Genomic DNA, 15,401 nt, shown 5'->3' with positions numbered 1-15,401 from the left:
AGTTTAAATTTGTTCAGTATTGAACGGCAGAAATTAGGTTTTCTTTTCGGAAGAATATAAAACGAAAAAAAAAAACCCATCGGCCGACAGCGCTGTAAACAACGGTAGACTTGTGCGTAACAAGCAAGCGAATAATGCAGAAAACAGTACAGAGAGAGAGAGAGAGAGAGAGAGCGCTGTGCATCCTGGTTGAAGCAAAACAGTAAAAGTCAGAGTGAATACATGATGATGTTTATGTAAAGGGTAGTTTGGATCTTCTTTTGCTGCTGGTTCAGTCAATATTGTTTGGAGAGACATCAAACTAACAGCTTTAGAATCAGCGCATAAAGGGCGTGAACACAAAGCGCGGACTGCCGACAGATCAGAATCAGCGAGCTGTCGGCTTTCAGCCCCGACCTGAGAAAGGCGACATCTAACTGATTCTGATCCGCGGGTTGCGCTGTGTGTTTAAGTCTTTGTGCAGAATCCATGTTCCTGCTCTCATTTACTGTCTTAGCTGTTTGGTGGTTGTTGAAATTTTGTGAGATTTCACCAGAGATTCTGGCATTTCAGGCAAAATAAATTTATATTAAAAAATCGATTCAGGATTTTAATGAATCGATTTTACGTTATCCAAGCCAGAATCGATTTTAATCGATAAATCGATTATAAAAACCCACCCCTAACTAACACGTCACACTTTCTTCTTTAATATGACTCAAAATGAAAACACTATTAGAAGAATTAGTCTGTATCCATCTTCTCTGCTTCCAGCAAGCCAATTTCAAAACTACTAACTTAACATAAAAAAGGACATCAAATGCCCCCTTCAGGTCTTTATAGAATTCGCTTAAATAACGGGAGAAGAAAAACTCAGCCGAATGAATCAAGAGAAGGAATCCTCTATGTAACTTCCAGAAAAGGAACACAAGGAAAGCAGATCGATCCTACAATGCACCGCAATGCCAATCTTCAGTGTTGCTGGAGGAATACTGAAAAGGCCTCATTCAATCAATGATGAGAGGCAGGAAGAATGAAGACTCTTGGTCTTCTCCCCTCGGACTGAAAAAAAAAACTTCAAATGATCCAGTAGTTCTGATGTTTTTGGGGGTTTGTTTGTTTTTGGTTTTTTGGCTGTTTGGGTTTTTTTTTTTTTAGGGGGAGGGGTTTATTAATTCAAGACGAGTCTTTAACCTAAAACACAGTTTCTCCTTCAGCGTGGTTTGAAGGCTTTCCTCTTAGCTGGATAAACACTCCAAATAGTATCAGTCCCTGAAGAGGACTGAAAAGAAGAGACAGAAAAGAAAAGTGAACTGGGTCGCAGTCGGTAGTTTAGTCAACCTGATGAATTAAACAGACCCTCTGAGGCAATAACACTCTACAACACCCACACAATTCATTTTGGAATTCAAAAGAACTAGTCACTTCTGAAATAATCTTGTTTTTTGGTAGCTTTGTCACCGAGGGCTGGAGTTTATCTCATTTCAAACTCGCAACCCCTCCGAGAGTAAAGAGTTTTCTTCTTTGACATCTTTCTGGCTGAAAAACCATTCCCGAAATACAATATCCACCTTCTGCTTTGATAGAATGAAGTTATTTCAATCAGCTAAGCAGAACTGTGCTGGAAAATGAAGGAAAAAAATCAATTGCAATCAACTCAAACACTTGAGTCTTCAAACTGACAAAGTGGGTAAATGAGCGTCGATGGGCTGCAATGAAAAGCCCTTTAGAAAGTTAACCTGACATTAAAAGTGGCTTTTCTGTGTGCGAGCAGAGGGGGAGGAAGTGAGCTGACAGAGTAGAGGTGATGAGGACGGGCGGCCAGCCAGCGCGTCGCATGCAGCAGGTTGACATGCATAGGCGAGCCGGGCCGTCATCTTGACGGCGCACCCAAAGCAAGAAACAGACTGCTTGCACGCACACACACACACACACACACACACCACCTTCAAAGGGGACAAAGAGCAAACGTAGAATCTGTACATGCACTGATTCAACCTGAGAAGGGTGTGCGCACACACCCAACACCAGCACAAACAGATACATTGAGCAGGTTAATGAGACATCTAACAGAAAGTGAAGTCGGAGAGGGCTGGCCAGAAATCAGTGTCGGCAGCAGCTGATCCTCCCAGTGAGATCTTTACAAAGATAGAGGAGGGAACGGCGATGAGGGGAAAGCAGTTCAATCTCACAGAGGACACAGAGGGCTCTACACCGATCAATGCCACTGCCACAGCTCTTGACCCCACAGCCAATATGCACTGCTGGTATGACATTACTTGGGAGTAGGTGTACATTTTCATGGCCAACCATGAAACTGAAGCATGTACACTAAATATAAGTCCCCCCCCCCCCCCCCCGCCAAAAAAAAAGAAAAACAAACAAACAAACAAAGAAAACAAAAACAGGAACAGGTAGCAAGGACATAAAGAGAACAGGCTTAATGGGACAGAAACCAAAGCCAGGGAAACATGAATTTACCATCTGTCTACCTGCTACTGTAAATACATTACACTCAGAATGAACTCGGGCAGAGATTCATCCTGAATCTGGTGGGTATGCAACATGCGTATTAAATAAACTCACTTTTTTTTTTGCTACGTCCTCTGAGAAAAGCTCATGTCAGATGTTTATTAATGTCTGTATATTTGTGCTACCAACATAAAAGGTCTACAGAAGAAGTTTGGGTTAGAGTTTCATTACACATGAATGTGTCTTCCTGTGTGTCTAGAATCGGGCCTCTTTGATTAGCACTTTCATACTGAACTGTGAATTCTGTAACACATTTAGATGGAGCTGCTGAACTATAAAGTTCCCCGAGATCCATTGCCGACATATTATTTTTTTAAACTGTTGCCCTTTTGTAAAGACAAGACATAAAAAAAGCCACCCACTGAACTATTAAGTTACATGTTAAAGCAATCCAAAGATTGACAGGTCTGCTGTGCCTAGCTACAGTTGCTATGTTAGGGCAACCGCTGATGAGGTGAGGGATTTAGCGAGCAGTCACCTGATAAGTTTATATGCACAGCAGCAGCCATCAATCGGGGTAATGTCCTTTGATCTCTCTACAAGTGCATAAAGATTTGTACATTTTGCCTTGACAACTTCAAAAAGAGCAGTTTGCAGCCTTTTAATGCTTTTCTTTTTACGCTTCCATGAACGGGGAACATGTTTAAGAGGATTTGATGGAGAGACAAGCATGTAGCACCACAAAAGATGTGTAGCATCCGCCGAAGCACCCGCTCTGCTGCAAAGCCGGAGGGACACTCATACTGATTTATCATATTCAGAGTTCCAGTCCACAGAGGCGGCTGCTGCAACCATGCACCAACAAACACAAAGCTCCATACGAAAAATTACACACATAAGCCCACAAATATGTATGTAACACCAAATGTACAAGACACAGAGGAGCACAGAGGAGCACACAGTAGCTGGCGATATCTGGGACAGGCGAGAGCGGATTCATATGAAAGAGAGATAAAGGTGGAATAGACATAGGGAAGTGAGAAAAAAAGGAAGCCAGACTGCAAAGGAATGAGTGAGCAAGTTAAAGAAAAAAAAAAAGAAGCAGAAAATGAGATAAGGGTCATCGCGGCGCAATCTGCTGTCTCTGAAAACAACTCACTCTGCAGGAATGAGCAGGAGACTGCAGGGATGGCAACAGAGAAATAGATACAAAGAGGGAAAATGGGGATTGAAACGACTTCAATTCAATACAGACAGACACCCAGAAGCACTTCCATTTAATTAAGGCAATACAAGAAAATGGTAAGAGGAGCGAGAGAGGGGACAGATAAACCCAGCGAGGTTTGGGAAGTGAGCATGAACGCCCGGTCAAGGTCATGTAATGACGTTCAACAGCTTTCAGTCTGAAGACCTTTCACCTCCCCGTCACTGTCTCACTCCACGACACTAATCCTGACGGACGCTCTGCTGATAAACTCCTAATAGTGTCCTTGACAACCTGAACTGGACTGTTCGTCAGTCCTTGTGTTATTCCATCTGTAATATACTGTAGCTCAATAGTAATACAAAATAGCTCTTTATAAACCATTTAATTTCATTATTTTATCAAAGTGATGATAGCAACTCGCAGGTCCAAAAACAACTCTGCCAGACGCCATTCCAAAGTAAAGCAAATAGAGAAAAAAGGGGCAGACTTGGGAAAATGAGTACTGGACCAAAAAACTCTGTGTGACCCTCCTGTGGCTGTACACCTACAACACACACCCACCCACTGGATAATTAACAGGGTATAACTAAAGACAGCAACCCACACTCATTAGCTCTGTTTTTCTAAAGTCCTTGACACTTTATTAGGGATCAGTAACACATTTAAAGATATGAGATTTAACCTGGGCAGACCGCGACTGCAATTTTATTAACGCATTAATAATAAAGCGAGTGGTTTTTAGTAACTTAAGGGGCAGCACAAGCAGCTACCAGTTACCCAAGGTTTATTTGAAAACGGAAGCCTTGTGGGCATTATAATGCGTCGGGGCGGCCACACAAACACTCACAAATCAATGTACGCTTCCTTTACAGTCAATACATGCAAGCCTGGATTACAGCCACAGGACACAGATTGCTCATGCTAGTCAAGTCCAGGCGATGCTTTTTCTGCAGCAAATGAGCATAAAAAACCCCCCAAAAAAACACAAGTGTCTTTTGATGCATAAACAGCTCTTCTCACCTGCCAATCACTATGATTGTCACAAGCCGACACCCTTCGTTTATGAAAATGGTATGTCAGTCTCTTTTTTTTTTCCGCTTCCAGCCCACACAGATGATACAAACACACACACACCCTCCCCATGTTGCCTCTCCTGCAGGAGGGCTGCTGATCAGTTAGGCTGCTGAATTTCTAATAGGACATATCCTATTAACCTCACTCACACAGGGATCACGGATTGATATCAAGGAAGGAGAACCGCATCAGGCCTGCTGGAAAGGCACAGAGTATTTCCCAGCCAACCGTGATGCTTTTATCTCAATACAAATAATAATAATAATAATAATAATAATAATAATAATAATAATAATAATAGCTTCTTCTAAAACAAAGAAAAACTATTAGCAGATGTTGTTTTTACTTGACAGCTGTCTGATTTTTTTGCATTTCAAATCACACAAATAGTCAAAGACAAGCCCTGTTACCATATATCTAAATGGGGTGAAGAAAACAGTCAACATAAATCAATTGTAAGAGAAAGATGTAGACAATTTTACATTATTATTACATTATTTGGACTGTATAAAGAATATTAGTCCACAGACAAGTTGATGAATTAAGTGCCAGTATAAGTAACAGCCATTATGATGACCATGTGTGCTCTGGTTAAAAAGAAATCACTTGACCACCTCTAAGCAAAAGCATCATCTCTTTAGAAGCATCATCTCTTTAAGTATCCCAGACTGTCAGTGGAGTAGAAATCCATGAGAGCTACCCCCCACCTCCTTCAGCTACCTCTCTCGTCACTGTACATGGATATGGACAATTACAGCACACTGGTTTGTCACCCACACCAGTGGGATTCGCAAGAGTATCTCCCCCACTCTGTGTATGAGATGAAGAAAAGCCAAAAGGAGGTAAAATCTTGTCACTTCTACAACACAGAACAGAGATCAAAGAAACGTCTCTGTTTCCCGTGTTCGGCGTTGCAGAGTAGAAACAAAAAGACTGCTTTGTGGTTTAATGGGGACTCCATTACAAATACAGCGAGGTTTAATTGAAAAATACACAGGAAGAATCAGTGGTGGCATTTCTCACATCCTGGTCTATGTTTGTGTTACAGTGGCTATTATCTAGGTAAATAGGTGAGGATTTTTTTTTCCGTCTCTGTATGCATAAATCTGCATTCAAATATGTGCAATCTGCTGGTATAGGAGATGATTTTGTTACCGGAAGCTGTCTGGTATCTGTCTGCAGTGTGAACAGTACTGATCAGTCACATTTTAGCAACTTCTGACCACAGTATGGTGAAAGTCATGGCCTAGATATCTGTTAACCGTAAATGTCCTCGCTACACTGGAAGCCCTGAAACGCTGGCGGTTGTCCCCAGAGGCTAACTCATTAGACGATAGCCGATGGGCTCCCAGATTGGTGATGAATAAAAAGCTCATTGATTCCGTCATGCGTCACATGTCCATGTAGATTTATTTACCCTTTGCATCGTGCACACCAGGGAACAGATTGTGCCTGAATTTTTAACTCTTTTTGTTTTATTTTGTACATATGTTCAAATCACTAGGGAGCCTCCCATGGTCTCCTCGTGTGCTAAATGATTGTCTTGGACGAGTACGTGTGCAAATTTGTGTGTTTACAGGGGAAGGGGTGCTATCTCTGCAGATGGAGGCGAGGCAGCGGGCAAGCAAGCAATTACAAGCTGGTCGGCTTACACCTCCCCCCACCGTCGCCCATACATCGCCCTGGGGCTTGCTTGCATTAAGAAATCATGGGTATAATGGTGGAATGGGCCTCAGGGCCCCCTCCAAAACAACCTGCTAATCCCCTTGTGGTGATGGGAGGGTGTTGAATCTGGGGGTAACAGGGCATCCCGGCCGCTCTGACAATGAGTCCACCCCTGACACGCGCCAGCGCCCTCAACCACCCATCGCTTCACACCGCACCTCCTCCAACCACCCCAATCAACTACAGCAACATCCTCCCGAGGGAGGAAACAAGCGATGTCAGCCACGGGAGAGGAAAACCCCGCAGGCCCAGCGTCGTCCCTCCATCTCAGCTGGGCCTCGAGCAGAAACATTCAATCAGATCACTGCGCCTTTCTCTCTGCATCTCCTGGCTGTTTTTGTGCCACAGCACTCAAACAAAGGATGCACACTAAATCGAGCTTCGCCAATCAACCTCTGGTAGAGAATTCAACTCGCGCAAACAGATCCGAAGCAGCTCGTTAAAATGGTTTAATTATGTATCCAAATTGTGATGAGCAATGACACGCTTGATTGGTTGTATCAGAGGGCCTTAATGAGGAGAAAGGCCTCACTCTGTCTGAGAATTAACGTGACGTCTGCTCTCACTAAACATGACACAATGCAGCCTCCAGTGCTCTCTCTTTCCCTCGCTCTGTCTATTCAGCGACTGAGTCAAAGTGTGTTTGTCCTGGGCGGCATTCGTGACCGATTACTCTTCATCTGCTTATGGAGCGTCGGACAGACTTCCTCGGGTATGTCTGTCATCAAATATTCGGTTTAGCTTAAATCAAGGCTATAATGTCACACTGCCTCTTATTTCTTTCAACCACAATCTCATCCTGTTTACCAGAAACCTGTGCCATCTCTGTGCTGAGATCTATGACTTCCATATATAAAAAGATTTTTCCTCTTTGTTCAGCTTAGTGTTTCCCCATCCCAGCCCCAGCAAGTCCATTTAGAAATCATACATTAACATCGTCTCATCAATCTTCCAACCTTCCAACCTTCTAGCTTCAGGTTAAAAACCAGTAATCATCCCGCTGGTGGGCTAATGGGCACCTTAACATCAACTCGCCGAGAGTCCATTCATATTTTATGAACGGCAGTGCCCCCCCAATCTTCCTGGGCCCCGCTCAGCTCGTAAGGCAAATCGACATCAAAAGCGGCAACCTTCCAATTAGATGGCGAGACATTCTGATCTCATCTCAATTTGGCCCGAGATCAAATCTTCCCGCAAAGATCCAAGGAATTCCGAGCCCTTTTAGTTAGCCAGCCTACCCTGTCAAATGGGGAGAAAATGTTCACTGAAAGCACCTGGAGGAGGAGGTCGCATTTAAGAATGCCTAACGCGGGGACTTTCCTGTTCCAATATTTAGATATCGAGATATCGCAGCAATTCCAACAGCAACAGCGTTCAAGAAAGGTGCAAGGGGAGTGTGGTTGAAAACAAAGACCAGATGTGAAAACATGACGTTAATCCTAGTGAGGTGCGACTTAGAGCAATGGCACTTCAGGCAGTGTTTTGGGAAGACCTGTGTAAAACACCAGATGTTCCTCCTGGCATGAATAATTTAGACAGTGAGTCCAGGTGGGCATCAATGGCCACTTCACAAGTGAGGCTATTTTGCCGTAAGATAAGCATTAAATTATCCTTTTGCCCCACAAAATAAGTGATCGATGTGAAGACCAGCTGATTTCATATATTCTCTGTTATTTGTAAAAACAATGCAGCAAAGACACTAAGCTACAAGAAGTATATATAGTCTAAAAGCCTTAGAAATGCCTCATTTCCTCAGCTCCTCAGACAATTTTTTTTCACTCTTTTCTCTATATGAGGTCAACGAGAGAGGATTTCCCTAATATGGTCGCGTCACCCACGCAGCTCTGTTAGCACAAAAGCCCCACCCACCTGTTGTTAAAACACTTGTTTTTACAGAAGGAAACCAATCAGAAGAATGCTGGTTTAACAGGAGGGAGAAGGGAGCTTTTTTACCCAGGCAATGGATTCACTGCAGCAAGGCCCAGAGGAAAGTAAATAAGAATTACTCTGAATTGTCAGTCACAAAAGGCTTCTCCAGTAGACTCCAAGAATAAAAATACGGAGCTGGAAATAAAAGAAAAAAGCCGCCCTTCTTCTTTCACTCCTCTAAGGGTCACTATATGTTACAGAAAGTGAAATTCTCATAGTGTGGCAACCCTATCTAACACCCCCAACATTCACACCCAGTATGCGCCTGTAAGCAAGGTTCTTTCTTCTATACCTTTCTCTTTTGTTACACAGCTATTCCTGTCACCATCCCTATAAAAGGTCAGCCTTCCATCCCACCTTTGACTGTGACAGTTGTGAACCAATATAAACACATATTTCCTTCCAACAATGCAAGGAAAAAACCTCTTTTAAACCCCCTCTTTGTTGCTCAATAGTTTCTCTGTCAGTGTCTGGAGGGGATATCACTCATTCTGTTAGTTCGAGCGGATCAATAGAGAGACTAAAAACAAATCAACCTGCCCGAATCTCCGACTGCGACCGCTCAACCTGCTGAAGCTGCAATTATCATAACTAAAAGCAATCTGTGTCAACCTTTCTTGTGTGCGTGTGTGTCTGGCTCTTCAAACCTGAATTTCACAACAGGAAATCTGCACAGTTCCTTCCTTGAAAAGGATCAGGCCACACAGAAGAGTGCCTCTGCCAAAACAAGTCTTAAAAAATAAATCTCAGCCAATTAATGGGGTCTTATTGGGAGTTATCGAGAAAGAGGGTGTGTGTGTGGGGTGGGGGGGTGGGGGATCAAAAACCTTAATCCAATTAACAGGATGCCCTCTAGCAGCGGAGGGACAATACAATAGTGAGTATTTAGCTTTCAAAATAAATGCCCTCCATTTATCCAGCCAAGTGAACTTTGACAGCATGGAATGGGTTTAAGTAGCTAAATGGAATAAATCTATTATGTCGTATAAAAAAAATTAAAAAAATAAATTGATGCAGGCTAATGGTTCTGCACTGATTAAACACATTACAATATAACTGCAGAGTGAGGAAGGTCGGATATTTATCACTTATGAGGGCAGGGAAGGGAAACTAGTAGAGCACTCAGGTGACCAGATCACAAACATGTGACATGCAGAGGTCAAAGGCCAGTTTCTGGTTCGCTGTGCTTCACTGATTTCAAGTCAAGGTGGCAAAAAGCACCCACAGCACCCACAGTGGGATTTCTGGACACCTCAGACAACATTGAGAACCAAGGAAAGAAGGCATGATATGAACACACTGAGTACCTGTGCTTAACAGATCGCAGTTTTATTACTTTGAATGGGTTGGCTGGCTTTAGTTGCAAAAAAAAAAAGCTCAAATGATCGTTGGCTCGTTTTTACACAGACTCAACCAGAGCAACACACACACAGAGGACAGTACAATAACTCTAGGGAATATTATTATGAGACATTTAAGCCGCCTCTCAACGGCCGCATCTCAATAAGATGCCCCACCACCACCCTCACCCTGTGGATTTTTTTTTTCTTTTTGCGTTTGAATCCAGGCACAAGACGAAAATTCCTGCCACACCAACAGGGAAAAGTCTGTGTGGGGTTTTCTTTCCTTTGCCACATTTGGCTTCGTTTGCGTTGCCGTCGCTTGTTTGTCTCACTTCACTGTGTTTGATCCAAGAGCCCCCCTTCCGACAGTCTGAACAATGCGCACTGTACGACAGGCTGCACACATTTCCAGGACTTCTCAAGGTCTGGGACAATCTCCGTTGTAGAAAAAGCAACAACAACAATAATAACAATAATTTTAAACCTCCCCCCGTTCGGCTTTCTTTCGAAGAATTTCTAGATGCTGGGCAAAGCACACACAGACAGACATATAGCGACTGGCTGTGAAGCAGCTGATTCCCCCCCACCACCACCACTGAAACAGACAGAGCCTGAGCGAACACACAGCAGTAGTGAAGTCAAAATAGCTCGCCAGTTCACATCCTCATAATGAAAATGGGAAAATAGGGCAAAGCGCGAGCAAGACTTAAAAATATCAAAAATGTGGCATTTGGCAAATCAGGAGGAGAAGGAGGAGGAGGGAGAAGAGGAGGGGGTGAAGCGGGCAACCTTATGCTTTGCAATGTGGCAGTGAGATGAAATCCAAGCTCCCATCACTGGGTTGTTTGAAAGAGAGCGCTTGCCTCGTGATAAAAACACAGTCACTCGGTCTCTAACTGCGCCGGGAATCAGCATCCAAGTACAGCCACTTCACCACCTCCCGTGCGCACATTAACACATGCCCTTACAGCTGAACGCGAGTGAAAGCAGTTTATTTTTTAGAGGAATATGAAGGCAAATTAAACTTACCGACGCCGTATTTCTCGTGTTCTGTAGGTATCCACATGTTTACTGTCGGTAAGTTTAAGTGAGTGGTCGGAATAGCAGCGAAAAGCAAGGTTTGGGCTCCGTGTAACGCATTCTACTGGCGTGCTTTCCTCCGCTCTGTAGTAGGAGTCATTGTTTAGGTTACAGCAAGAGAAAGCGCCTCAGCCGCCGCTGCTGCTGCTGCCGCTGCTGCTCGTAGTGGTACGGAGACGCGTTGCCTTTAGGTTCTGTGGGAAATGTGACACCCGGAGAGGTCAGAGCACTTTGGAGCCCCTTGCGAAATTATTGTTTGTTATGGTCGGAAAATTTGGAGAAAATGAACGCTGTTCGTATTTAAATACCAGCATTTTCCTACTTTTTAGATTAAGCTTTAGCAGGCTGTATTTGTAGCCCAATGCCCTGTTCAAAACTGTCACGGGAATGGGTTCAATCGGGGTTGGAGCTAGTCAATCCTACTAACAGAGCAATAACACATCCATTGCTAAGTATGTGACACTGTTAACTTGTTTCAACATTAGCTTGTTTTATAGTTAAAAAATGACGACCCAACGAGCTACGGTTACCAGCTAGCATAAAACGCAGTAGGAGTGATGTTAGCTTATTTTTCATAGACAATACAAACTGTTAGTTTTTTTTTTTTTTTTTTTACTTCAGGGCTATTAGCCTACACATAATATCATTTAAATATGTTAGCCTGAGCCCCCACTACACACACACACACACACACACACACACACACTAAGTTGAGGATTTATTCCATCTACTAGTTATTGTGTGGGGACTGAGATTTATATGTCTAACGAGAAAACCCCCGAGTAGTACCTGAACGCAACAACATCGCCAGCAAAGCGAAAAAGCCGAGTGACGCATTGTGGGACTTGTAGTAGGTACCCAGCGACGTCAGTGAAGGTCCCTTTATCTACAGCATCTTCGACACATGACGGTATTGTTCTGTTTTTGGGACTTTCTGGTGAGTATTAGCTGGTAAGATGTAGGTTTAGTTTTATGTCTAAACACCCAAAACATGTAAGCACTGATTTACAGTCATCCTTACATCCATACATTACAGACCAATAATATCAGGATATTGGTGTAGAACATGACCTTGCAACAGTGGAGAGCCCTCCCGGACACACAAGGCTTCTACTGCATGAAAAATACATGAAACTCTTTGAGGAGGAAGCGCAAAACTGGAGGGAGTTCCACTGCCAAAAAGAAAGAGTTCAACATGCATGAGAGAGAAAGGGAGTGTGTGTATGTGTCAGTCAGTGTGAGTGTCTGTTTTTATGAGACCCATGCTCATCTCACACACTGTTTCCCTTTTCTTTTATTCTGGACTAATCACCTGCCTGTGTTGTGTCAGCTTGCGTTGTGTTCGAGTACAAAGGACTTTTTTTAAAAGCCATTCTAATGCACGTTCATTTCTCATGCTGCAAACGGTGCATTAAAATGCTTTGAAGTGTCAAATGTGCTTCTCTCCCCTCCTTGTCTCACCACTACTTTGCACGTCCACGTACCCATCCACCTTTGTAGGTTATATGGTGAATTATGAATGGATGTGCCATGGAAAAGCAAGCAACCTGAGGCTCGGTGCTGGCTTTGGAGGTGAAATTCGGCTACTGTTTTTACCATGATCCTGTGCACTCCCTTTTTTTGCTTGGCCGTTTGCTCTAACATACAGCATCTAACATAAATATCAATAAACCTGGATTAATTTTCCATATTGCAGTGCTTTATGCCTATACTCTAGTATATTTCTGAATGGAGAGGTGGGGGGCTGTGGGTATAAGAAAGGTTTTGTAGGGAGACTGTTGGAATGTTATTCCATATATGAATAAATCATAAGCCGTGGAGGACCCATTGGATTCACCCCCCTGAGAGGACAGGACACTGGAGCTAGTGTGTGCTTTTTTATGTAGTGGAAAATGGACTATATTCTACATCACTGAAGCAATACTCAAATTCGTGCACCTTTGCCAATGTTATGATAACAGTTAAAAATATGACAAGACAAGAGGGAAAACATAACGTGGACAACAAGCAACCAAATAGGAACTGATTGAAATTTTAAAAAAAGAAAAAAGACTTTTATTAGTCAGTGTTTCTGTAAAACATACCTTTCTCTTTTTGCCAACCATTTGCAACTTGACATTAATAGGACTGAAGCCCCCCTTCATTCCTCAATATTTTACTTCCAAGCAGCCAGACTTTTAATTTTTAAAGCGGTTTTGACCAATTGGTATCCAGGATTTGTGGATGTGTTCCAAGGTTTTTCTTTGGACATTGGCTGCTTTTTCACTCATTTTCAGTCCTTCCTTGACAATTTTCAGAGTAATGAGGGTTTTTGGTAACTTAAAAGGATAAGCAGAAGAAAATGGGTGGATGGAAAGGCATTAACCAGTGTTGTTTTACACATAACGGACTACATAACAAACAAAACAAAGAGGCAATTTTAAATTGTAACTTTAAAATCACAAAAAAACGTATATTTTTTTTCTAATTTCTATAGCTGAAGCTATAAAAATGCCAAAGACAACACAGTTATATGCTGTTATACAGGCATGATATAGCATTTTTGTACCAACAAGGAAATTCCCAAAGAGCTATAAGCTAGAAATGTATGTCTTGTGCAGCGCTGGGGAAAAAAATGGAGGAAACTGGACAAAAAGAGAACAAAAGAAGAAGTGGCAGGTCTAAAAAAAAAAGATCTATCTGAAAGTCACGTCTTTAAGAAATAGAGAGAAAAAAAATCAAGCAAAGGCCTGAAAGAGGAACTGAAAGATGGCTCTGGCCCTTCAGCTTACACATCAACTGTTCAGTGAAACCTCATCAGAATGTCCTGTGTAGTAGGGTGGCTGCCAAGAAGTCATTCTTAAGGAAGGTAAACAAGAAGTGATAGAATGATGAATCCAAATTTGAAATCGTTGGCTCAGATTGTAGGGGCACACGGTGTGTGTCTACAGCCAAGTTTAAAACATGGTGGAGGCGCTGTCATTGTTTAGGGCTCATCTCAGCCAATAATGTTGCAGATCTTGTCAAAATGGGTGGAACAGAATATATTTTGATCCACCATGCAATACCATCTGAAAAGCATTTGATTTCCAGCAGCTTCAGCTTTCAGCAGGACAATGATGTTTGGTTTTTTAGCTTGTTGTTGGGTGTTGTTGGTGATTATGATGACATCATAATATATCATGCGCTAATATGTAATTCACGTTTTATTGATAAAATATTACTGTCATGAAGTGAAAATTATATGATGTTGTACTAAGGTGTTATAGGTGTGAAAACCAAACAAATTGGTCATTTTATTAGATTTGTATTGGGTTGTTAGGCAACATGATCACTTCATAGCATATGATATGGATAAGAACCTTCAGGGGCCTTTGATGCACCTGTGTGATTTTGTGTATTATTATAATGAAAATGAATTTGCTGTGCCTTTAATGTCTGCAGTGTCAACCCATATGACACTGTGAGCCCACAGACAAAGGTAACAGCTGGAGGAAGATGGCAAAACATGGAGAGAAGGATTACAAGTAGAATATCTGTTCAATGACCGAACTCTAAAAGGATTATTTCGGTGGACTGAGGACAGGTCGAGTTACCCGAGCAGTCTGCTCAGGTGCTCGTTTTGCCTCCTCTCCTCTTCCCGATCCACTTTCCCCATGTTTCTTCCTAAGATAATGACATTTCTTCCTGTTTTCTCTGACTTTCATCTCATTGGGACCCACATGTTCTGGACAGAGCACGGGAGTACATATGACTGGAGATGACAGATGGAAGACCAAGTCAGCCATTGCCACAGACAGTTCTACAAGCCCAGATGGGTTCTGAAAATTGCTCAGCATTTCCGCCACTCAACCACCATCACTTTTCATCTCTGGCCCATGACCCCAAATAAACTTAGCATCTGTGACACATAAATCAAAGTAAATGCTTGAAGAGAAGAGAAGAGAAGAGAAGAGAAGAGAAGAGAAGAGAAGAGAAGAGAAGAGAAGAGAAGAGAAGAGAAGAGAGATCAGCCAAGACTTCTTTGCTTTTGGAACACAAACAAGTTGTAGTAAACAAAGGGGATAAAAGATGATGTGCTCAGCAATGCATTTTAAAACTATACTATAGAGCTTCTATGTTTCATTTGGGGACAGCCCTGGATTATTTAAGTTTCCACTTATTTTTTCCCTTCTAACCTCCTTTGTGCTTCAGACCACCGGGTAACTACAACTGCTTTATATCAAAAAGTGACACTACACAAGGCCAGTTTTCTTTGCAGGACAGCTGAAGCAAAAATGACACTAGCTTATCTCAAGAGACCACTGCCTATCAAGTTTTCTCAGCACTCCTTACCTTTGATTTAATTCACACCAGGAAGTGTAGGTCAGGTGGTGGTGTTCATTTTGGGGAGGGGTGGAGGGGGTGACATATGCCTCCTTCAGCTTGTGAACAGCGGGCAATATCCTCATCTCCAATAGAAACAGGCCTCTAAATATAGCAACGAAAATAGGCTAGAAAAATCCCCCTCTTTGTACATTGTACCATATGAAGTCTGGATTTCACAACCTAATACTTCTGACGAAGGATCTATATATAGAAATATTGGCCTTAATTCATTTGCTTACACAGCA

At 42.5% G+C, this 15,401-nt stretch overlaps 1 protein-coding gene and 1 long non-coding RNA gene across 2 annotated transcripts in view; both read right to left on the bottom strand.

The window, feature by feature from the left end:
- The window catches only part of LOC146499663 (uncharacterized), a 28,248-nt gene extending 17,496 nt beyond the window's left edge, over positions 1-10,752 (bottom strand). Inside the window, exon 1 of the long non-coding RNA XR_014870041.1 lies at positions 678-10,752. This is a non-coding gene — a long non-coding RNA (uncharacterized LOC146499663). The remainder of the gene's footprint in view (positions 1-677) is intronic.
- The window catches only part of dock4b (dedicator of cytokinesis 4b), a 139,033-nt gene extending 128,026 nt beyond the window's left edge, over positions 1-11,007 (bottom strand). The window contains 1 exon segment of the mRNA XM_085136831.1: positions 10,759-11,007. Coding sequence (XP_084992957.1) covers positions 10,759-10,795 — 37 coding nt within the window. The 5' untranslated portion in view covers positions 10,796-11,007.
- Positions 11,008-15,401: the final 4,394 nt, after the last annotated feature.

This window comes from Neolamprologus multifasciatus, chromosome 17, assembly GCF_963576455.1.
Source record: "Neolamprologus multifasciatus chromosome 17, fNeoMul1.2, whole genome shotgun sequence".
In the NCBI taxonomy this organism is placed as follows: domain Eukaryota; kingdom Metazoa; phylum Chordata; class Actinopteri; order Cichliformes; family Cichlidae; genus Neolamprologus; species Neolamprologus multifasciatus.
Note: the sequence above shows the minus strand (reverse complement) of the source record. Positions and strands in the feature narration are given on the sequence as shown.